This window comes from Ambystoma mexicanum, chromosome 7p (genome assembly GCF_040938575.1).
Source record: "Ambystoma mexicanum isolate Mex_15411 chromosome 7p, UKY_AmexF1_1, whole genome shotgun sequence".
Lineage (NCBI taxonomy): Eukaryota > Metazoa > Chordata > Amphibia > Caudata > Ambystomatidae > Ambystoma > Ambystoma mexicanum.
Genome location: NC_090939.1, coordinates 252,501,399 through 252,525,381, shown reverse-complemented (window position 1 = coordinate 252,525,381; position 23,983 = coordinate 252,501,399). Strand labels below are relative to the sequence as shown.

The 23,983-nt window shown below is 47.3% G+C and overlaps 1 protein-coding gene across 1 annotated transcript in view; it reads right to left on the bottom strand.

Annotated features, from left to right (window-relative positions):
• The window catches only part of DONSON (DNA replication fork stabilization factor DONSON), a 195,931-nt gene extending 189,481 nt beyond the window's left edge, over positions 1-6,450 (bottom strand). The window contains exon 1 of the mRNA XM_069636238.1: positions 6,318-6,450. Coding sequence (XP_069492339.1) covers positions 6,318-6,395 — 78 coding nt within the window. The 5' untranslated portion in view covers positions 6,396-6,450. The remainder of the gene's footprint in view (positions 1-6,317) is intronic.
• Positions 6,451-23,983: the final 17,533 nt, after the last annotated feature.

The following is a 23,983-nucleotide window of genomic DNA, read 5'->3' as shown; positions in this document are numbered from 1 at the left end:
ATGATTCATATGCTTGTTGCCTTGACGTCTGTACTTTGTGAACCTCTGCCGATAAAAATAAAAGTTTAAAAAAAAAAAATAATAAGACAGTGCTTTCTTTGCAAATGTCCTCTGAATCTGCTGCTATAAGCAGATCGTCAAAGTACTGCAACAATTTACACCTTGATGGTAATTCTAGCATATCTAGTTGTTCCTTCAATGCTCTACTGTAAATACTTGGACTCTCAGTGTAACCTTGTGGAACACGTGTGAATGTGAATGAGCGCCCTCCTAATGTAAATGCAAACAAATATCTGCTATCTGGATGAACGGGAATACTAAAGAACGCGCTTTTCAAGTCAATTACACTAAAGTGTGATGCAGAAGCTGGAATCATAGTCAAAATCATGGTCACGTCAGGGAATAATGGGAATTGGGGATCTACTACTTTGTTCACCGCATGTAAATCAATTATAAAACAGTAAGGGATTTCATTCCCACCTTTCTTGTAAACATGAAGAATCGGGCTGTTGCAAATACTACCAACAATCTCTTCAATTACATTTCTAGCAATTAAATCTGACACAATGTAGTTGAACACTCTTTCACCTTCACTCAATATTTTGTATTGCGGAATACGCGGTAATGTAATTCCTTCCTTCAAAATAATTTTTACTGGTTCTACTTTCAAACATCCTATATCATTATCGTTCACTGGCCATAAACAAGTCGGCACTTCACTCAATTCAGTCGGTATGACTGAGATACAAGTTGTGATACAGGAGTTTGTTGTGGCGAAATCGTCAAGTATACTCCATCAGGAGAACAATAAATTACTGCATTCAATTTCTTCAATTGATTTAATCCCAGATCGTTTTTGCCACAATTCGTCATCAAAAGAAACGGACAAGATTCAGTAAATGGAGTCAGTGTGATTGGCACTGGTTGTGAAACTGGACTAATTACTGGCGTACCTGAGAACCCTCCTGAGACATTTCTATCCCCTGACAGTGGTATATCTGAAACCCACTGATGGTCGATCGAACATTTCTGTGCACCTGTGTCCACTAGAAAAATGTGCTCCCTATTCCCAACCTTCATTTCTACACAGAGCCCTTTCTGATCAACGGGAATAGGCACTGATTCCAAACCCTGTTTCGGGCTGTCCTAGGAGAACAGTACATCATCAGATGTAAAGTCTCCAGAGTAATATGCATTGGAGGAATTATCAAAAACATTTCCACCATGCATGGCGTTCTGTTGTTGATTCTGATTAACCTGATTATCCTGAAATTGTGGCTGCATCTGATTTCTATTCTGGCCGCTATTCCTGGACGACCTCTAAACGGTCTTCTCGAAATAGTCCCATTTCTATTCTGTAATTGCGGGCACTGTGCTCGCCAATGGCCTTCTTGACTGCAATAGGCACATTGATTTATACCCATTGGGCACCCTTGCATGTTGGATGATAATACAAATTGGATTCTAGACAGTGCGTTCCTGCCACCTCTATTATTATTGGCTACCTGCTGCAGTAACACTCTTGTTTTTAAATCTCCTTTCTTCCTTATTTCCTTATCCTTTTCTGAATTTACTCGGTCCTCATAATATTGGGACATATGTAATACTTCGCTTTGTTATTTTGCTTGCCATGCACTTTCAGATGTCATTATTAATGTCTGAATTTCCGGTAACAATCCTCGCACAAACTTATCAACTAATAATCTCTTTCCAGGTTCGGTACTTAGATCTAGACCACTAAAATCTGCAAATACATCTTCAAATCGGTTAAAAAAATCTGTCACTCCTTCCGATTTGCCTTGTAGACAAGCAGTCAATTTATCCCAAACTATTCTCTTCTCAGGCACTAAAGTTTTCAATTTCTCTACTATTCGTGGAGGCAAAGTTAAAATTACTTGCAGAGGTTTTTCCCCAGCCTCTCTCTCACTATCAACTCTGATCAAAGTTTTGCATGTATCGCCTAAGATCGGCACATCATTTATACTTCTAATCTGCTTCCATATGTCCGCAGGAAGAATCACAGAGAACAATAAATCAATGTCACTCAGTGTGAAAACAGATGAATTTAAAACAGATTCAATTTCCTTATAGAAACCTGCAGGATTTTTCCTAATGTCAGGGACCGTCTGCTTTATAGTGTTCACTTCTTGCGTAGAAAAGGGAACATGTACAAACCTCGATAAAAAGGGCTTCTATCGTTCGCGCTGAAATCACTCCATCAGCAGCAAACTCTACTTTCGGGACAAACGTGGGAGGCACCTCCCTCATAGGTAATTGCAAAGTAGGGGATTCTACACCTGTTCGTCTATTAAGCAACAAAGCCAAATCAAGAGAAAAAGCAGTCGTTCCAGTGTCAGGCGAAAATGCTCTTTTATAAATCATCATCAAATCAGCAGGACAACAAACCTTCTTCTTCATGCATTCATCCTGTAAATACTCAACCAAAACCTGTAACACCTTTCTCTGCATTTCTGGTGTATATTGACTAAATGTATCATGCACTTCTATCGGGGAAATGGCGGAATCCATAATCCATCTAAGCGTATCTCGCGTACGAATTCGCATCTCTTCACTGACAGGTTTCAACGGTGGGTGGAAGAAATCGTTTCTGGACATATGACATATGCGGTTCACATTTACTCACTATCTCTTTATGCAACCGATCAAGTTCTCGCTTAAACACAAATATTTGCCCTACATGTTCTCGTATTTTTAATGCATTATCTTGCAAATTGGAAAGAACAATCAAATCACGCAACTCTTGCGGTACCACTGTATTAGTCAAATCACTCCATATTTTAACAAGGTAATCTCCCATACATTCAAACAATACCTGCTGTTCATCAAGACCTCTATGATCAGATATGGAACTTTGCACAGCCACTTCATTGCCATCATCAATATATGTCTCAGCCCACTGTTTCAGTTCGTCTTTCCGTTCCTTGCTAATTGTACTACAAGTCAGTCTAATACTTCCTCTTTCAGGCCCCATTGATGCAGAACTGCCAGCTAAAGCGTATAACTCATGCTCTGAAGGTGTTGGAGGGAATAATGTCATGGGTGCAGATGGGACGGCCACTGCAGGTGCAGATGGAATCGTGGGAATAGCAACAGGAGGAGATACATAGGGAGGCGGTGCAACTGGGTCTGTGCTTGGATGATCATTTCTTCGCTCATTTAGTATCTTATTTATCAGTTTGTCTGATGTATGCAAATCTTGTGAAGGATATATTTTCTGTATGTCTAATTGGAAGGCCCTATCCATGTTCCTAATGGCTTCTGTCTGCTTCTGCTGATCATGCTCTAGCGCTTTCTCGATGGTTGATTTATGTCTACGTGCATGTTTCTCTCTACTTTTCAAGCGTTGATTCGCTTCTTTTCTCCAGTCCCTTACAACGTCGAACGCTGCAGGTCTGGCCTTTTTCGTACAAAACTGATTCTAAATGTTCTATATGTGCTAGTTCGAAGCTCCCATTATTCGGCCACTGAAGGTCTGATGCACGTCTGGTCTACCTATGCCAAACCGCATTAAACACTATTGCCCCTATTCCGTATTTAATGTTCATATCATGTGCTGGCGACCCCTCGGGTGGCGCGGCCAGGCCAGTTTCCAAAGATTGTCTACTGAAAAAAACTCACTAGACAGGAAGTCAATTTCCCAGGCATGGTTAACTCTTACCTCTGCTTACCCTGGGCGTTTTGTACTTACAAGTGCAACACTCAACACTTAACCAATATCAGGACGTTTAAGAATCAGGGCACGACTCACCTGATCAATCAATTAGTCTCTCAGGGTGCAATGCACCTGTATACAGGCGCAACCAAGAATCGTCACGACTGTGTGTCTGGCACAACTTGCCTCGCTTCTAGGACCCTCGCCTCGATGCTCTCTAGCTGCCGCTCGTTGATCAGGGATTGGCTGTGTACAGATCTGCAGAGGAGTCTCTAATCACTTCTTCAGGGGCGCCATCACAGTTAAAGACACCTTCAGATCCCGCTCTGACAGCTTCGTCCTCGACTCATCCTTGCCTTCAACGTATGAGATGGAGCATCACAGGGAGGATCCCAGTTCAGGCGGCATCTTTGTTAGACCATTTATGGAATAAAGGCACAATAACCATATACTAAATGACACGCCAGTCGTGAGGTTCGATTTCCAAACAGGCCTGGTTTATTCATAAAGTATCTCAGTCGGGCGACTGGGCTCAACGCCTTATAATGTGTGTTCCCAGACACCGTGAGATGAGAGAGAGCGGGCAGCACTCAAGCAGTCATATATATACATAACACATCATCATTCTATAATGCTATTCGGCCCGCCCTTATACATGACATACAAGCTAGGGTTCGGTAATTGACAGTTATGACAAGTCTTCATTCAGTCTAAACATTAGTATTGTAGCAGAGGCTGCAGAGATAGTTTTCTGTTATGTGGAACACGGGGTACTGGCCCAGGGGAAGATGTCATGTTCTAGCAGGGAGACATTCCAACCAACGTTATCTTGTTCGCTGCGGCTCATGAGCAAGGGTCAGACAGTTCTAAGGCAGAGAAAATACCATCCTTCGTGAAGGCGCACTGTTAGTTGCATATAATTCACATTTAACTGCCTTTTACAACAGCGCTGGCAAGACAAACCAGCACCTGGATTACTGATTAGGCGCGCCTCTTGCACAGCTTCAAGGCCTCAGTGAGTCAAAAACAATGTATTTCTGCACGGCTATACATTCCTGTCTACGTTAGCATTCAGAGTTCAAGCTGTGGCCTCGCACCGTGTGTGGAACTGAAGCATAGAATATATTTGCAAAGCGGTACAAACAGGAAAATGGCCGGCATCTACAAAATGTACTCCCAATGGTCACATTCAGGTTTCACGGTTTGCAATGTTTGTCACATGATGAGAGGTGCTTCTGGCCAACATACTATTCATATCATTTGGGCTATGCTTTTGCATTTACGGTCTAACACTAGGGTGTGCTGTGTGTGGTGAGGGGTTAGTGTCTTGGATGCATGGCTGGAAGCCTTAGACGAACAGCTAAGTGGGTTGCTTGCAACTACTCCTCAGATTGTTGCGTTTCGTGTGTGGTTTGTGTTGTGCATGCATTGTTGATTCCTTGTGTGTGGTCATTGTTCGCACATGGTACATTTTCCAGTGCATGTCAGGAGCTTATGGAGTGAACAGTTCTGCAGTGTGTCCACTGAGTGCTGTGGTGAGAAAGTGTGTGGGTACCGGTGCAAAGGGTTCAACTGCATAGTGTATGTGCGTGAGTAGTGTGCATTGCGTAGGTTACTAACTACTGTACTGCACTTTGAAGTATTTTATCATTGGAGTTGGTGGAATGCTGGGAGGCAAAAAACTATGGCTACCTGCAGTTCGTGCTGCTGAGTGCCGCTCTGGATGAATGTGGACACTGAAAACGTGTATTGGTTTGGGGAGCTGTTACTTGGAGATGCTTTCACATGACACAAGACCTGTACTGTCAGTGAGTAAAGGTACGTCTGCAGTGCAGTGCAGAAATGATAGTGTTCGATGCAGAGGTCTTGGATGTGAACGGTACATGCATGTGCGACTATTGAATAGTACCTAATGCGGGAGTGTTGCATATACAATAGTGGAAACAAACTAAGGAGTGCCTGTGCTTTACTGGAGTTTGGCCCTCGCTGTAGCTGGGAATGCGCACGTGCTACAATCTGCCCTTCTAAGCATGGTGTCTTTGAAAATGGAACTGTGGGGATTATCCATTCAGTTGTCAAGTGTGTGGTTTACAGGAAGGGGCGGTGATATATTTCCCCAAACCTCGATGCAGTGAGGTCGACAGAGATGGACAGACACAGAGTGCTCATCGTGGGTGATATCTTTGTGCAAGATATGCACCGGTATGCCGTAGAAAGAGGCTTTGATACTAACCTTCAGTTGGAAGGAGTGGAAGCTTTTTGGGGAACAATCTATGAGTGGGGTTTCGGAGCCATGGTTTTCCTTTGAACATGGGTGTCCTCTGTCGGTAGTGTGGATGTTGTGGTTGTGCATTATGGAGCACTACATTTGGAGTACATATCGTGCTCACGTGTGCTCCGTCACCTCAAAAAGTTGATGACAGCAGTGATGAAGATTTTTTCCACTGCCAAGGTGATTCTTTCCTCCGTACCACCAAGAGGTGCATGGGACCATGCAGGTGTAATTTGACCACAACCAGAGGTCGGGAGGTGTTTCATGAACAGAAGCATGTGTGACTTTATGTGCAGTGCTGGGATGTTCTGCACCGACAGCATTAACGAGCAAGATTTGCAGTGGTTCCAAGGAAATAAAAAAAATGTTCACCTCCATTGGCAATGCTGTTTTGGTTGCCACTCTGCACACAGCGTTGCATACAATCCTGTAGAACTGTAAGAGAAGCATTGATGTTCAGTCCGTACAAGTCCGTACAAGAAGCAAACAGAAACTCATTGAAAGAGATTTAAAAAAAATATTTCTATGCAAGCATGTACATAACAAAAACAGGAAAAAAAACATTTGTTTTCTGAGACAGTACTACAGACCCAAACCCCTATCATGTTTTATATTTACAGCTCCAACCCACCCCACACCCCGTCCCTCCATAGCACAAAAACTCAGCGGATTACGCTGTACTTTCACGCTTTGCCACACACAGCCATTTTCTGGATGGGAGCCATCGAAAGGAAACTGTGGAGCAAAAGACACTATAAGGTTGGTGGGTCTGGTGTGTACGCAAACACTGTGCCAGAAGGTCTCTTTGCACAAAGAAGTGCAGAAGGCTATGGTGGAAGTGAGCAAGGTAAGTGACAGGCATCCTGGATGTATGCATGAATTGTATGCATTTGTTTGCAGTTAGTATAATGCAAGCTGTGCTGCGTGTGTTCAATATTTTTTGAAAAGTGTGCAGTAAGTGGGGTACTGCGGAAAACAAAAAACAACTTTGCAGTGTACACAGTAAGTGGAAGGCATCATACTGTTGTGCATGCATTGTGTGTATGATATATTATGTGCAATTGTATGCTATGGCATTCTTAATGCGCCTACACACACGTCTAGCAAAGCACAAGAAGGCAAGGAGGGGAACAGAGGGGAGACAGAGACAACAACCCTACTAGGCCAGGTGTGACTTAGATCGCTCAAGTGCATGGGTGGAGGAAGGGGAAGGTACAGTACATGGGAAGAAGAACAAATGACAATAAGTAAAAATACGGGCCAATTGTGCCAAGTGCACGGATAAGTGCACACAAGAGGTGGGGGATGCACTGTTAGACATACAGAAAACAGTCCTCAAGTGCGGGGTTTGCTAGAAAGCCAGTGTAGGGGTTCGCCTGGCGGGGGGAGGTGACATGGGTCTGACATCACAGAGTCGCCAGGTAAGTAGTGCAGAATCAGTTAACGTCAGGCAGTTAGCCCTTGAGAGGAGCAGAAATAGCAGACGCTGAGAAAGGCTTTGAGGTGCTTCCGGAACTGGCGATGATTCCCCTCAAGTGTCAGGGAGGCAGGGAGGCTGTTGCAGAGGGAGGCCCCAGGCGAATAAGCACCTCTACCACCAACTGTTTTTTTGCAGAAGCGCCTGACCCTGAGGGAGTTGGAGACGGATGAGGGAAGATCTTGCGCACGCATATATATAGGGAGTTAGAGTTGAAGGTATTGAGGTGCCGGGGCCAGAAGCCCTTCTGCATAATGCAAAGTCTTCTAACTTCATTCCTCGCAGCCACTGCAAGCTATTGGTGACATTTCAGTGCAGGAGAGATACCATCCCAAGTCAAGCACTCCTCTTCTGGATGAGTTCCACAGAGTAGAAGGGGGCAGATTTAAAAAGAGCCTGTTGCAATAGTGCATCCTACACAGAAGTACAGCTGTGCATACAATGATCTTTCGGAAAGTTGCTTTCACTTGGTACGATACATGCAATGCTGCTATTGATGGCATTTTTTTTACGATTTATGTAGGAGGTGGGTTAGTGGGGAAAACATTTTGTAGCATTGTCGGAAGCAAAGCAGGGAATTCCTGTGTCGATATTACACTGTATGATATGGGTAAATGAGAACGTTGCAAGCACATATCACTGAAGTGCCACTTCATGGTAGAGGATGAGAAAAAACCCAGTATGCTTTTAAAGAACATAATGGCCACTCAGTGGCAGATACCGCGCATAGAGGCACTTATAACACAGTCATACACATAGTGCAAAAACATTTCTGTACCTCCATTTTGTGGTGATGGGTGTGCAAGTGGATGAATGGGGATGCACAAATCTTGCAATCTTTTACTGAACTTTCTACTGGAGGTGCTGTCAAGTGATAGTACACTAGGAGGCTGAATTTGTAACGCTACCTAAGAAGTATTGTGCCAAACTCACAGTGTTAGATGTAATGTCTTGGATGGCATTGGTGGAATCGTGTGTGCCCATTTACCCATACCCAATGAGGTTAATCTAGCAAAAGGTGGTGGAAAGGAAAGAAGGACTGCTCCTGCTTTACTGGGGTGCGGCCCTCGCGGTACTTTGGGCACCGCACGTGCCACAATATGCGCTTTGTACGTTGCTGTCCAATGGACATGGGACTTTTGGGTTTATCCAATCAGGTACTATGGGTGTGGTTAACAGGAAGGGGCGGTTAAACTGCTGTACATTATACTCTGCGTAGTGAGACTGGCTGACATGCCGAAACCCATTGTGTTGCCTATAGGTGATGCCTTTCTACTAGATCTGCACAAGTATGCCCTGGAACGAAACTTTGATGGCAATTTCGGTTTGGAAGGAGTGGTCGCATTGTGGAACGGTGTCTACGAGCGCATTTTCGCCGGATGCACTTTGGAAAGACCAGGCCACTTTTTGTTAGAGCCTATGTTATCATCATTCACTACAGCGGCATGCATATGGGTTACATGTCTTGTTTAGGCTTGTTCATAGGAAGGTGTCTCATCAACAGAAGCATATATACTTTTTTGTCCGCTGCTGGCATGTTCTTCTGCAACAATGACCTCATTAGTTGTGGAAATGCAGAATTTTTCCAAGCAAATGGCATTTCTTTGTCGCCCATTGGTAATGCTGTTTTGTTTGCTCGTCTGCAAGATGTGGTGAAGAGTTTACTGTAACAATGTCGCACAAGAAAACAGAAAATCAAATAAAAAGTGAAAAAAGGTGTTCCTCTAGAAGCATCCTAAAAAAGTCTCTCTTAAGAGCCGCCCCTTACATCGAACTCCCCCTACTCTGGTTGCAAGTTATCCCCCCACGTTTGCATGCAGCAGGAAAGCTACATCCAGGGATTTTCATAATGGCGGCGATGGAAATGGGACTGTGGAGCCACAGGGATTGTGCAATAACGTTTCGGGGTGGGTTGTGTACGCAGAGGACTGTTGTATGGAACTGATACTGGTACATGGAGAGCTCTTCAATGCCATTGGTGGAAGCGTGTGGAACTTCTTAACAGTACGCAATGACTGCGTGCTGCAAAGAAGAAACTGGAAAGAGAAGAAGGAATGTTTCTGCCTCACTGGGACACGCCCTCGCCGTCCTTGGGGAAACGCAGGTACGCATACTGCACATACTCCCCTTTGCCGCTAGCTACCCATGACATTGGGACAATGGGGACTATCGCAGCTGCGGGTGTGGGTCACAGCAAGGTCCGTTCATAATTTTCTCCATTACTGTGCATACTCAGCTGGACTGACATTGTTGCTATTAGTTGTAGACACACTTTAGCACAGCAGATTTGATGCGCCATTACTTACAGGGCAAATTTATGTGGCCTGCTATTCTGTTTTGCAAAGCTGCAAACAGATTGCACAGCACCTCTGGGGTGTGCCCATTTGTAGATTTGCTATGTACAACTTTCACCCGGAAAGCAGGCCTACATTGTTCCAATACATACATACATGTGCAGCTGCACATTGTGGTGTGTTTGTAAGCGTGTACTTTCTAAAAAACACTCCGTACATTGCTGAACCCTGCACTTTCCCGCTGTTCAAGGGTCCGGCTCCTGTCCCCGAAATAAGGGCTCACGCGCAGCGTGGGTGCGGTCGCATGGTGACGTCATCACTAATTAAAGTTCCTTTGCATATGCTGCACAGTGGCGATGTCCCTAGGACACAGAGGAACAGATACACATGCGTGTACTTGCACTACGCACAAACGTCCGGTCCCAAACGCATTGATATGTGGTGGACAACATGCAGACATGCAGAGCCTTCTGGCAGCGTACGGATACCTCCATTGTCATTGTGGATAGGTCAGACAGCTGCAGTGTCTGTAGGACACCTACCTTTTTCTTACTTGTGGTCATTGCAACAAGAACTGTGTGCCGCTGAGTTAGAACCCCATTTCAGGTAAAAAAAGAATACCACACAAACACTCAGCAACATTCACATTATTACTGTTTCCTTGTACACATGCATAAACCCCATTTGGAAAGGAAGGGGTAGCAGAAGTACTTATTGTGGGGAAATGGGGATTTGCAGAACTTGGTTGTGAGGGGAGGAAGAGATTGATGTATTACCGTAACATCTCCCATGAAACGGTTTTTGAGGTAATGGCGGGCTCCGACATGGGGAAGGAGTACACATGCAGGTGTGCCAGTGCTGTGTATTTTTGTCCAAATCATATCCTTTTACGCAACCTTTAAAGCGGCACAACTATTCACCAATTTCTCCACTTTGACTTCAACGTTGTCCTTTTCCCTATGCACAGAGTTTCTTTCCTTTCCTATGCCCGTATGCTGTTGTGGAAGGGTTGCCGCTTGTGCTGCCTTGCTTTCCTTTCCAATATGTTCTCTTACCGAAAAGAGAATGGCCCTCATTACGACCCTGGCGGAAAGCAACTGACCTGACCGCCATAGCGTAAATAGCGTTTCCGCCATGGCACGACAGAGTAAAGTGCGACTAATTCTGACCCATCGGGCACGAGCACTACGCCTTGGCGGAAGTGCAAAGTCCGCGATGGCGGAAAAGTCCCCAAAACGCCCCTCACCGCCGTCGTGCGGCGACCTAGGTGCAATTCCGCCACCGGACATAGCGGTCACCGTAAAGAGCGGCAATCGGAAAATACGGTGACCGTAAATATACGGAAACGGAAGCAAAAACATGGTCCCGGAACGGGAAACAGCACGCCGTACACCTATAAAACCAGAACATTCACACAACCATTAAAAACACTACCCTGAGAGACATCCCAACCCGTCATCCACCCTAGTGAAACCAAAACAATGGGAAAAGTAGCGAAAAAAGCGTGCGACCGCAAGCGGCAGGTCCACTTCTCACGTGAGGAACTCACGGTGCTCACAGAGACCCTCCAGGAGAATGCTGCCGTCGTCTTCTCGACGCAAATGACCAGGACGGCACTTGCGAACAAGAAGGCCATATGGGCCCTTGTGGCACAGCGGGTAAGTGCGGTGGGGACCGCACCCCGCAACCCACAGCAATGCAGAAAGCGATGGGACGACTTGCGGATACGCGTACGGAGCATACTATCCGCCAACCGTAACATTGCCACAGCTACCGGGGGAGGATCGGAATCACCCATCAAGCTGACCCCCTGGGAAGAAATCTGTGCCTCCACCATTGGAATGGAGACCATAGAGGGAGTCGGAGGGATGGAGAAAGGAGTGCAGACATCCGAAGAATCAGGTAGGTGGCCCAAATAAAACTATGCTAAAACCACAATGTTCAATCATGTGAAGTACCATGTGTCCACATAGTGCAACAGAAACACATGTCCAGGAGAACGTCCACTCACATTGGCCTGACAGCGGTCATTAAAAGTCAAATTAAATAAATAAATAATTAAAATTCCTAAAAACACCCTCTACACGTGCAGCAGGCACCCCCTAACTGCAGGCTGCAATACAACTGCACCCTCAATCCACACAAAAATGAAACCACCTCCAAGGCCCTGACCCAAATCACCCTCAGGTACCACCCCAATGCATGTGATACATTGCCATTCCAATTTCCACAGACCCATTAATAACGCTCGCCCTCCTTTACTCCACCACAGGGTCCGATTCAAACGACGAGCTCCAGGACACCCCTACCAGCACACCTGCAAAGAGGGCCAAGACCAACGGGCAAAGACCCTCCACCTCAGCTGCACGCATCAAGACACGGCAGCAGCACAAATCAAGTGGCAGCACACAGGAGGGGACTTCAACAGGCACCCCAGCAGCCAGCATGGCCACAACACCACCACCACCACAGGCCCCCCCAATGGATGCCACAGAAGGCACTGCTTCTGGTGGCAGCAGCACCATAGGTGACACTGCATTAATGGCAGCATGCTCCGACACAGAAAACGGTGATGTCGATGTACGATCCATCCATGACCTGTCTCAATCCCCCTGTTTGTTTCATCCCGTACAACATGAGGATACCACGCAGGGGCACTCACAAGACGACGACTGGCCATCCCCCACAAGCCCTGTGTCAAGGCAACATGAGGTAATCAGCCCCTCTGTGACACCACCGCAAATGGCCATGGCCCAGCAGAGGCAACAGTCCCTCGACCAGGTGATCGTGCAACAGCAGCAACTGGCCACGCTCCTCAAGGACCATGCTGATGAATGTGGGGGTACCAAGGCAGCCATAGAAACATGTACAGAGACACTAAGGGCAGAAATGGAGAGAAGCACCGAGAGCCTGAGAGAACAAATGGAGAGAAGCACCGAGAGCCTGAGAGAACAAATGGAGAGAAGCACCGAGAGCCTGAGAGTACAAATGGAGAGAAGCTGTCAGAGAATTCTTCCTCTGCTTGTGAAGAGTCTGATCCCCTGTCCTCCCCTTCCTCCTCACCTCTGATCTTTCGATGTGAAGCAAGCTTCGGATTGTCTTGTGTGCGATTCTTTCCCTTTTTTTTTTGCAGGGAAGGACGACCGTGAAAGGACGCCACAGTGACACCCAGTGGGTGAACTGTGGCTACCCTCCTCAGCCGTAATACGGTGGGGAAAAAGCCAGCGGCATAAAAAACCCCAGAAAGGAATGCTTCAACTGAAGAGATGAGTGAACTCGGAATATCCGGATTAACCAGGGTAGGTCCAGTAGTAGTAAGTTTGGATCGCCACAACAATGTACAGGAAAAGGCAGGCAGTCCGTAGGCAAGCAGGAGTCGGTGCACAGGAAGAACAACAAAGTCACTGGGATCAGGCAAGGCAGTCCGTTACACAGAATGTGGTCGATACACGGGAAGTAAACTCGTAGGTAAGACTGGAAGGAGGAAATGGAGGGAGGTAAGGCTGAAGTAAAGGAACACCAGACGGGAGGACGGGACAGGAGGAAGAAGGGAGCGGAAGGTAGAAGGATAAGGGTAAGGAACGGAGGCGAAGAGAAATGGTGGAAATACAAAGAGCAAGGACGGGAGGAAAGCGAGGCGAGAAAGAGAGGGCAAAACTCTGAAGAGCGAGTACAAGGAGTACGAAAGCGCAGGTGATCAGGAAAACTGTTCGTTGCAACGCATCCGACCCCGGAAGTGAGCGGCTTATAAACGGGCGTCGGAATGCGTTAAAAAGACTAGACTCGTACTCTGCGTTTCGTTGTACGTAAAGGAACCAGTAATGGAGGACGCAGCTTCCATTTAGTCCACAGCCGCCAGGTTCCTTGAGGTATGACAGTATGCCCCCTCCTAAGGTCCACGCCTCCTGGCTTGCTCGGATTATTGCGATGGAACTTGAACAACAGCAAGGGGGTATTCAAATGTGATCTAGGTTCCCAGGTGTTTTCTGAAATAGGGTATCCTTTCCAACGGATCAAGTATTCTAAGCGTCCTCTATGATACCGGGAGTCACATATCTGGGCCACCTCATAGATATCATTAGAAGGGTCGTTGGGTACCGAGTTGCGGCTTGTCTTTCGGGTCCATCTATCTTCAACAAAAGATTTTAGTTGAGAAGTGTGAAATACCGGATGAACGCGGCGTAAGCTTGATGGTAGCTGAAGACGAAAGGCCACAGGGTTTATAACCCGAGAGATTTTGTAGGGCCCAATATATCTCGGGGATAGTTTTGAAGGATGTACCCAACGTGGTAGGAATTTGGTTGACAGGAGTACTTTAGAACCAACACCCCATTCTGGAACTGGTCTGCGGCGTTTATCTGCTTGGGTCCTGTTTCTTTCTTGGGCCTTCCTCAATCCCAGCCTAGCTTGGTTATGTGCCTCTCGGATAGTTGCCAATGAGACCTCGGCCGAAGGAACAGAACCCTCTATGTCAACTAATGGAAGTAAGGTGCGGGGATGGTAACCATAAGTGCAGAAAAAAGGGCTGATTCCGAGGGCAGAGTGTTTGGCGTGATTATAGGAAAATTCTGCCATAGGAAGTATCTGGACCCAATTGTCTTGTTGTTGGTTAACGAAACACCGGAGATACTGTTCTAATGTCCCGTTAAGGCGTTCCGTCTGTCCGTTGGATTGTGGATGGAATCCCGAGGTGAGGGCCCTCTCTATACCCAAACCTTTACAGAGAGCGGACCAGAAATGGGATGTATACTGGCTGCCTCTGTCCGAAATGATCTTAGTGGGTAGACCGTGTAACCTGAATATGTCCTTCAGGAATATTTCCGCCATACTGGAGGCAGAAGGTACTTTGGGCAAGGGTGAGAAATGTGCCAACTTTGTGAAAGAATCAATCACCACCATGATACAGGTACAACCTTGTGACTCTGGTAAGTCAACGATGAAATCAGTAGATATAGTGGACCAAGGACCCGTAGGAATGGCACAGGGTTCCAATAATCCCAGGGGTCGTTGCGTGGTGGATTTGTTCCGAAGGCAGGTGGTACAAGATTGTACATATTGTTTGGTATCTTCTCTCATGTTGGGCCAGAAGAAGTGTCGTATTAGAAAATCCTGTGTACAACGAATACCACGATGTCCGGCAAACTTTGAGTCATGACACCAGGATAACGCCGTCTTCCTTAATGCTGGCGTGGGTACGTACAATTTATCTTTTACCAGATAAAGTCTGTCTTTAATGACATACTCCGACCGGTTGTCATGCATTTCATCCTCGAATCTTCCTCTTGAATTGTCCCTGACACGTTGTAAAAAGGTAGAAACAACTCCAATTCTTTGTGTTCTAGGAAACATCAACTCCTTTGTGGATTCCGATTCAGACAGATAATCACTGCGCCGGGACAGGGCATCAGCTACCAGGTTTTGTTCACCTGGGATATAGGTGATCTCGAAGTCAAACTGGGCAAAGAAATGTGCCCATCTTGCCTGCCTAGTGTTATAGCACTCAAATTGACGTAACACTTGCAGATTTTTGTGATCAGTCCGAAGGGTAAAAGGATGTTCCCCACCTTGGAGGAGGTGACGCCATTCAGCACAGGCTAGTTTCATTGCGAGTAACTCTCGCTCTATAACTGAGTAATTCCGTTGACTGATGTTCAGGGTTTTGGAGAAATAGGACACCGGGTGTTCCTTACCATGGTGTTCTTGTAGCAAGACCGCTCCTACAGCGGCTGAAGAGGCGTCAGTTTCCACGATGAAAGGACTGTGCTGATCGGGTTGTCTCAGGACAGGAGCTGAACAAAAGGTCTGTTTTAGTTGTTGAAAACTCCTCTCCGCCTGAGGAGACCATTGAAATGGAGAGGAGGATTTCTTCAGAAGAGTGGTCATAGGAAGTACCTGTAGAGAGAAATTTGGGATGAATTTTCGATAGAAGTTAGAAAGGCCAAGAAATCTCTGAATGTCCTTAACCGTCTTAGGGGATGGCCAGTCAAGGATGGAATTGACTTTTTGAGGGTCCATTGCAATGCCCTCTGAGGAAAGGATGTAACCTAAGTAGGAAATGGATTTAGCCGAAAAGACACATTTTTCAAGTTTAACTGAAAGATGGTTTTTTTGCAACCTGTGGAATACCTCCAGGACGTGGGCAACATGTTCTTCTTGTGTGCGAGAGAAAACAAGGATATCATCTAGGTAGATGAGTACTGAATGACCCAAGAGATCAGAAAAAAGTCTGTCCATGAAGCGTTGGAAAATGGAAGGGGCATTGACAAGGCCAAATGGCATTACTTGATATTCATAAAGTCCAAAGGGGGTCCTAAACGCAGTCTTCCACTCATCTCCAGAGTGAATACGAAGCAAATGATATGCTTTCCGTAAATCTAGTTTAGTAAATATCGTGGCCGACTGAACGGCGTGAATGATTTCTGAGATGAGAGGCATGGGATACCTGTCTTTTGTAGTTACCTTGTTTAGTCCCCTGTAATCAATACACGGACGCAGTTCTAGTGTGTCTTTCTTGGGAATAAAAAATAAAGAGGCACCAGCAGGAGATCTAGAAGGCCTGATCAGGTCATTGGCCAGATTCTTATCAAGGTATTCTCGCAGATATCTTCTTTCTTGGAGTGTCAAAGAAAACATACGACAAAAAGGGACCAAAGCCCCCGGATGCAGATCAATTTTGCAATCTTCAGGTCTGTGAGGAGGAAGCTCAAGAGGTATCTTCTCTGTAACTACATCAGTGTATTCATTGAGAAAGGAAGGTAAACAATGTATTGTCTTTGATTCTGTACCGTTGGTGGTTTGGATAGTAGTAAAGGTAGGTTTGGGCAGACAGTTCTTTTTACAGAAGGTGGAGTGAAAACTTAAAAGGTTTCTGGTCCAATCTATAGAAGGGTTGTGTCGACGGAGCCAACCTATGCCCAGAATGAGAGGGAAGTGTGCTGCTCGGATAATGTCAAAGGATAGACGTTCAGAATGTTCCATGATGCACACAGTGAGGATCTCTGTGGAATGAGTAATCAGGCCTGAGCTTAAAGGTTCTCCATCAACACCTTCCACTTTCTGATCTTCGGTCTTGGCTACTCGGATGAGTCCGTGGCTTTCTGCCCACTGAGTGTCTATGAAATTGCCAGCGGCCCCACAATCCAGAAGAGCCTGGGTCTGAATGGAGGTCTTGCCGATAAGTAGGGTAACTGCCATCACCATGAGTCGGTCATCATTACTTCCTTCCAATGTAGTGATTGAAAGGGTCACAAAGGGACTAGGACTCATCCCTCGGTAGTGAGTCCCCAAACTTACCGAGGGTGCTCGTTTCCCGAGCGTCTCGGGGGTACATCTGGGCAGTCTCGAAGTAAATGCGTCGAAGACCCACAGTACATACACAGACTTCCTTCCCGTCTTCTTCTGCGTTCTTCAACCGTGAGAGGGGCACGAGTCGTGCCTATCTGCATAGGTTCTTCTCGCGTGGAGCGTGTCGAGGAAGGTGATGTCAGAGGGAGGGAAACAGGAGGTATAGGGATCCCCATCTTTGTCTTTCGACGCTCTGCTCGTCGTTCGGTTAATCGGAAATCAATTCGCAATGTAGCTGTGATGAGATCTGTAAAGGTGAGAGGTCTTTCTATGCGTGCTAGTTCGTCTTTGAGTTCTTCTCGCAGACCTCTCCGGAATATGGCGTATTGTGCCTGTTCTTGCCAGCCCGCCTCAGCGGCTATTTGTTTGAACAACGTGATGTAGGACATTAAGTCGGAGTTCCCTTGTCTAATGTCCAACAGGTCCTCCGAGGCCAAATACGTACTTTCAGTACGTAGGAAGGTCTGCTTCATCAATGTCTTGAATACTTCATAGTCTTGTAACACGGGATCTGCTCTGTTGACCAGTGGGGTAGCCCAGGCCAGAGCATTGCCTGACATGTGAGTAATCATGAATCTGACCTTAGCGTGTCCGGAAGCAAATGCATGGGAACGGAATGAAAAATGTAAGTTACAAGCATCCAAGAACTCCTTCAAATTCTTGGGCGTCCCTTCAAACTTCCCCGAGACTAAGGGCAAGGGAGGAAGATCCGAGGAAGGTGGGTCCCGTTCCGCCATCCTCTGCTGTAAGGCGGCATTAGCGCCCTTAAGATTTTGAACTTCTAAGTTCAGGCTCTGGACCGCTGCCACTAACTCCTGCACCTGTTGTGGAGTAGCCATAGGGATTTGCGGGCGTTGCAATCTGTCAGAGAATTCTTCCTCTGCTTGTGAAGAGTCTGATCCCCTGTCCTCCCCTTCCTCCTCACCTCTGATCTTTCGATGTGAAGCAAGCTTCGGATTGTCTTGTGTGCGATTCTTTCCCTTTTTTTTTGCAGGGAAGGACGACCGTGAAAGGACGCCACAGTGACACCCAGTGGGTGAACTGTGGCTACCCTCCTCAGCCGTAATACGGTGGGGAAAAAGCCGGCGACATAAAAAACCCCAGAAAGGAATGCTTCAACTGAAGAGATGAGTGAACTCGGAATATCCGGATTAACCAGGGTAGGTCCAGTAGTAGTAAGTTTGGATCGCCACAACAATGTACAGGAAAAGGCAGGCAGTCCGTAGGCAAGCAGGAGTCGGTGCACAGGAAGAACAACAAAGTCACTGGGATCAGGCAAGGCAGTCCGTTACACAGAATGTGGTCGATACACGGGAAGTAAACTCGTAGGTAAGACTGGAAGGAGGAAATGGAGGGAGGTAAGGCTGAAGTAAAGGAACACCAGACGGGAGGACGGGACAGGAGGAAGAAGGGAGCGGAAGGTAGAAGGATAAGGGTAAGGAACGGAGGCGAAGAGAAATGGTGGAAATACAAAGAGCAAGGACGGGAGGAAAGCGAGGCGAGAAAGAGAGGGCAAAACTCTGAAGAGCGAGTACAAGGAGTACGAAAGCGCAGGCGATCAGGAAAACTGTTCGTTGCAACGCATCCGACCCCGGAAGTGAGCGGCTTATAAACGGGCGTCGGAATGCGTTAAAAAGACTAGACTCGTACTCTGCGTTTCGTTGTACGTAAAGGAACCAGTAATGGAGGACGCAGCTTCCATTTAGTCCACAGCCGCCAGGTTCCTTGAGGTATGACAGAAGCACCGAGAGCCTGAGGGGGGAACTGCATGCAACGTCCAAAGACGTATGTGCTGAACTTGCCGCTGTGCGCCGTGTGCTCACTGAGCTCTCACAAACCCTTAGGGACATGCATGGACGTGAGCAGGCAGAGACATCATCCGTTGCAAGTTCCGTCCAGGGCAGCCCCCAACGTAGATCTGGGAGGAACCTGCGCTCCACAGGCAGGGGTGCCCCTGATACCCAGAGAGGGGGCTTGCAATAGCGTCTGCCCACTGACAATGAGCATCCTTGGACACTGGTGTTCGGGGGGGAGGTAGGAGGGTGGAGGGGGTGTGTTGGGCTTACTTGGGTGGCGGGTCGATGGGGTGTGTAACACAATTTCACATTTGCTATAAACATTTCACAATCATCCAATGAGATGTGTGGACATTGATCTTTGTGTATGAGGCCATCATAGGCGTACAGTTCATATTGTGCATGTTCCAGACACACACAGTGCCACAACTCCCGTGTCCATGTATCAACCACCAGGCGTGAGTGCTAGAAGCATGAATCTATGATAATCTGACGAATTTCACGGCCCTCCTGTGCCTCGCGGACTCCTTGAGGTTCTGCCACATCCCCACCCACATCATGACCATATTCTGGTGCTTGCAGTTCTGCGTCAGGGGGCATGGGCACATTTCTACGTATGCACATGTTGTGTAGCATGACACATGCCATGACCATCTTAGCAACCTTCTCATGGCGGTACAGGAGTGCCCCGCCAGACCTGCTGAGGCAGCGGAAACGACCCTTCAGTAGGCCGAATGCCTGTTCTATGACTACACGGGTACGTGAGTGGGCATGGTTGTAGTCCTCCTCATGCTGGTCCTGTGGGTTCCGGAGTGGTGTAAGGAGCCATCTCTTCAGTGGATACCCGGCATCACCTGTATGTGGACAATAAAGGATGTTTGAGGAATGACATAGCTACGTAAGCACCCCCCCCCTTCCTGGCAGGTCATTGCCGCATCACATACCCCACATTATCATGCATGAAATGAGACTCACCGAGTAGCCAGGATCTGTTCCCTGCATGTCGCTCCATGTAGCGTGGTATTGTAGAGTTCCGTAAGACCATGGAATCATGGGTTGATCCAGGAAATCGGGCACAACAATGTGTAATGATCCTGTTTGAGTCACACACCATTTGTACATTGAGAGAATGATATTGTTTTCGGTTGCGGTACTGGGCCTCCATGGCATGTGGGACAACCAATTCCACATGGGTGCAGTCGATGGCACCAATGCAACCCGGTATGCCGGCAAGTGCATGGAATCCCACTTTTGTGTTCGTAATTTCCTGCTCCGAGCGTAGTAGAGAGATGTAGTCGTCTGCGTGCTTCAGGAGGGCATCGAGCACTTGCAATAGTGTCCGTGACAACAGTGGCTGTGAAATGCCATGCAACTGTCCGACTGTGTGCTGGTAGGTGCCTGTGGCCAGGAAGTGGAGTACAGACACCACCTTCAGTAGGGGTGGGATGGCGGTTGGGCTATCTATCATGCTGACAAGGTCAGCGTGTGTCATGTCCACAATGGCGGTTATGGTGTCCCGGTCCAAACGGTAGAGGGTGTGGATCTGCTCATCAGTGAGGTTGAACGGATGTGCTCGGAGGCGTGGGATTGCGGGCTGCCTGCGTGGTGGTAGTGGCTGTGCTGGTGGGCCTTGCTGGCCCTGCCTTGCCCTCCTCCTCCTCCTGCGTCTCCTCTGTGCGGCCGGTTGTTGTAGTAGTTGGTGTTCGTCTTCTTCTTGTAGTTGGAGTACTTGCAGTGCTATCAGGTCCCCCAGGGCCAACACCGCAAGTCCGGCCGGTAGCATTTTGGAGTGAGTGTGGTTGTGGGAGGGGGTTGGGTGTGCATTTTATGTGTTTCCAAGCTGTATAGCCCCCACCTGTGGTGATTCATTCCACCTGTGCAAGCTGCAATCCCCTTTGGGCGAGCACGTCCCGCACACAACGCTGCAAATCGACGCATGGCATCTTGCTATTACAATCATGTATTTCATCCCGATGGCAGTGAGATCTTGCTTCATATGTTAAATCTGCTATGCTCCCATTGTTTCACATACTATCTTTGCAGTCGGGAACATACTTGTGAAGGGTCCGTGGAATGTAGTACTCGATTAACGGTAGACCCTCATGCAGCGCTGTACCGCGGTTCACCGACGGGCGGGGCGTCCCATTTGTGAGTGTAGCCAGTTGCCATTTTCACACACTGCCGCACTAAATGGATGGATTTGTGATTTCAAGCGGTCACAGATGCCTTTTCGACGTGATGTTGCAAATGAGGAATTCGAAGGACAGCGCTTTCGGTTTCCAGCTAGCGGCGAGGAGACGCCCACAGGTCTGACTGCAGATAGAAAGTTCTATTGTTTAATGTCCTTGGGACAGGGGCCAGGCCGAGAATGCAATGATTGATATGAATAGTATGGGATGCGCAATAGCGTAGTGGAGGATAAGGCAGGACGTTCCCAAATACATGTTACTTCACAACACTAGAATTCCGGCCTGGAGCACAGTGGATTTTGCAGACTGCATTTAGCACAGAATCAATGGAAATTTCTAATGTTATGTGAGTAAATAATCAGGCGTTTTTATACCGGGATGAGGGAATGATGTATGGATGCATGGACAGATGATTTTATAGAGAGTCTGCCATGTACATGGCTTTTTGGAATCTATCAACTTCCTCTGCGCTATGTGATGCAGGGCTGCCATAGTGGGACCATCGTCTATCTGTCCTTGTTGAACCCTCCCTGTCTCGACGCGCCTTCAAACACTTGTGTCTATGCACGTTACTAATCCCATCTAATGGATTCTGTTTTAACAGACGCATGCACACAAACACTCGTTTGTAATAGTGTTTTCACCTCGATTTATATGGTTATGATTCGCAAGTGAATATTGGGTGCGAATAATCCTTTTGAGTGGGCTAGCATGCATATGGCTGTGGATTTAGTGTGATCTTTGAAGTGAGTAATTCAAATGGAGTTCAGATGCCCATACTATTCTTTTTCGTTTCATTTGGGTGACAGGTATCTCCTCCCCTTTTGCCGCTGCCATCTGTATGCCACTCCTGCAGATGGCTTTTACTCCCGACACCTGCTGCTTCGTGTTAATCAGTGGAGCACCATTACGATCTTATGGGACGATCGCCAATGGCCCACATGCCCTTACGCAGTACTAGTGGCTAGGAGCAACATTTCGAGCTTTCAGCTGGACTAGTGGCTACCTAATGGGACGGCCCTGCGGTTCTAGGCGCTTCCATGTTGCCTTTTTGAACGTGGATGTAGCCCCTGTGTACCATGGAGGAACAGGGCGTCACACAAGAAGAAGCTGGTCATTTATTGCGGATGCAGCCCACAATTATGAGATATGATTTGGAGTTCATGACCTAATAGCTGTATGGCCCGGGTGATTTGGTTGTGCATTAAATTTTGATTATGATATTGACCTTGTAGCGTTATTCTTTGCAAGTTATGTAGCATATTCCTATTTGTGGAGCGATGTATTGTGAGGAGATCTGCTTTGGGTTCGGCCTTCTGAGCATAGTTGCGTGGTACTGTACTGGGCGCGTTTGCCTACGAAGGCCAGTAAGGTCAGGGATAGGGGCTGCCATTATGACTGTTTTAATGATGTCATGCTCATGGGAGGGGGATTGGCTTTTGTGTAACAGATGCCGGTCAGCCAGGTGGATTGGTGGAATGATGTGATTTTCAGAATATGGCTGGTCACAGGTGCCTGTGTTTGCGTGCGTTTCTTTGAGGGAGACTGAGGTCATGTCCATTGGAATGGCTTCTGTATTCGTGCCATCTGTGCCCTGCTGCTCCCATTGGCCCCTCTTGAGATGTGCCTGGCTGCTCAGTCACTCTGCCAACTTGTGTGGTACATGCTTATGCTGCTGGTTGGTTTGTTTACTGGCAGGAGTACAGGGCTGGTGCAGTCTCACTCAGGATACTGCTTTGTATGTTGCCTTGCACCGGTGTCAAGCGATGGGGGGCCTGTTTTTGTTTGTCTCAGTTTTCAGTTCATGTTGCTGTACTTGGAGCTTCACATGCCTGTGCTGCATCAGTACGGCAATGGTGCCATGGCTAATATGGATGGCCACTCACAGGGCACTTGGAGCCCCTACATTCATTTGTTCGTTGGCATGCATGGGTGACTTGTACATTTCACTGGTTGCATTGTTTGACTTCATTGCACCTACGTGGAGTTGTGCAATGTGGCCAGGGAGTGGTGTACAGGCACTCAGTAAGGCCTTTTACGGTTGGTTTGCGATGCCGTACTTCTCACCATGGCGGAATGGTACTTTCCGCCATGCTTGATGGCGTTAGGTACATGTCCGCTAGGGTCAGAATTCCCGTACCGTTGCGCCATGGTGGTAATTACGGTTTCGCAGTGCGCGCGTGCGTGTACTTGGTGCAGTTAGCGTTGGCGTTCACTACGGTGTCGCTAATGGCATCGTACTTTACGGTGACGGGTCATAATCGCAACGGGCGGTATTCGATGGCGGTATTGCATTTCCGCCATCGTTTTTCGATTTCCGCCAGGGTCGTAATGAGGGCCAATGTGTTTGGTGTACATGCAGCAATATATATTCCATAATTTACGGTTTACAGCACTGTGCGTACCAATGGGGTTACAATAGAAAATCATTGCATCATGAGGGAAATGTTCTTTCTGCCACTCTTAGGTGCTTGCCGTTGCTGCGTTACACCAAGACACGTTGTGCTTCCGTACTATTGCATACTGCAGCACTGGTGCAATTATTTTACACAGTTTAGAGTCCTTACTACATTGTATTGACGTTCAGGTTTTAGCACTTTCCAGACGTTACTCTGGCCATTCGTTCTTTGTTCCCCTTTACAGTAGCAGTGCGGTAAGATTGGTGAAGGCAGACGTCACTTCTGTTGTTGATGCCTTCCATTATGGTGTACTCCCTATGCCTTTGTCCTGTTTGGTACATAAGTGCACAATTTTCAAACCTACTCTATTTGCCCTGGCAATTCTTGCACATGGTGCTGTTTGCCTATGTTCTTTACGTTTGGTGAATGGTACCGCTATGTAAGAGAGCACCTGCCTTCCTCAGCAGGTTAGATGCCACACAATCTCTGCAAAAAGACGCATAGTCCGCGACTGCTGTCCGCATTAACATGGTGCCAGC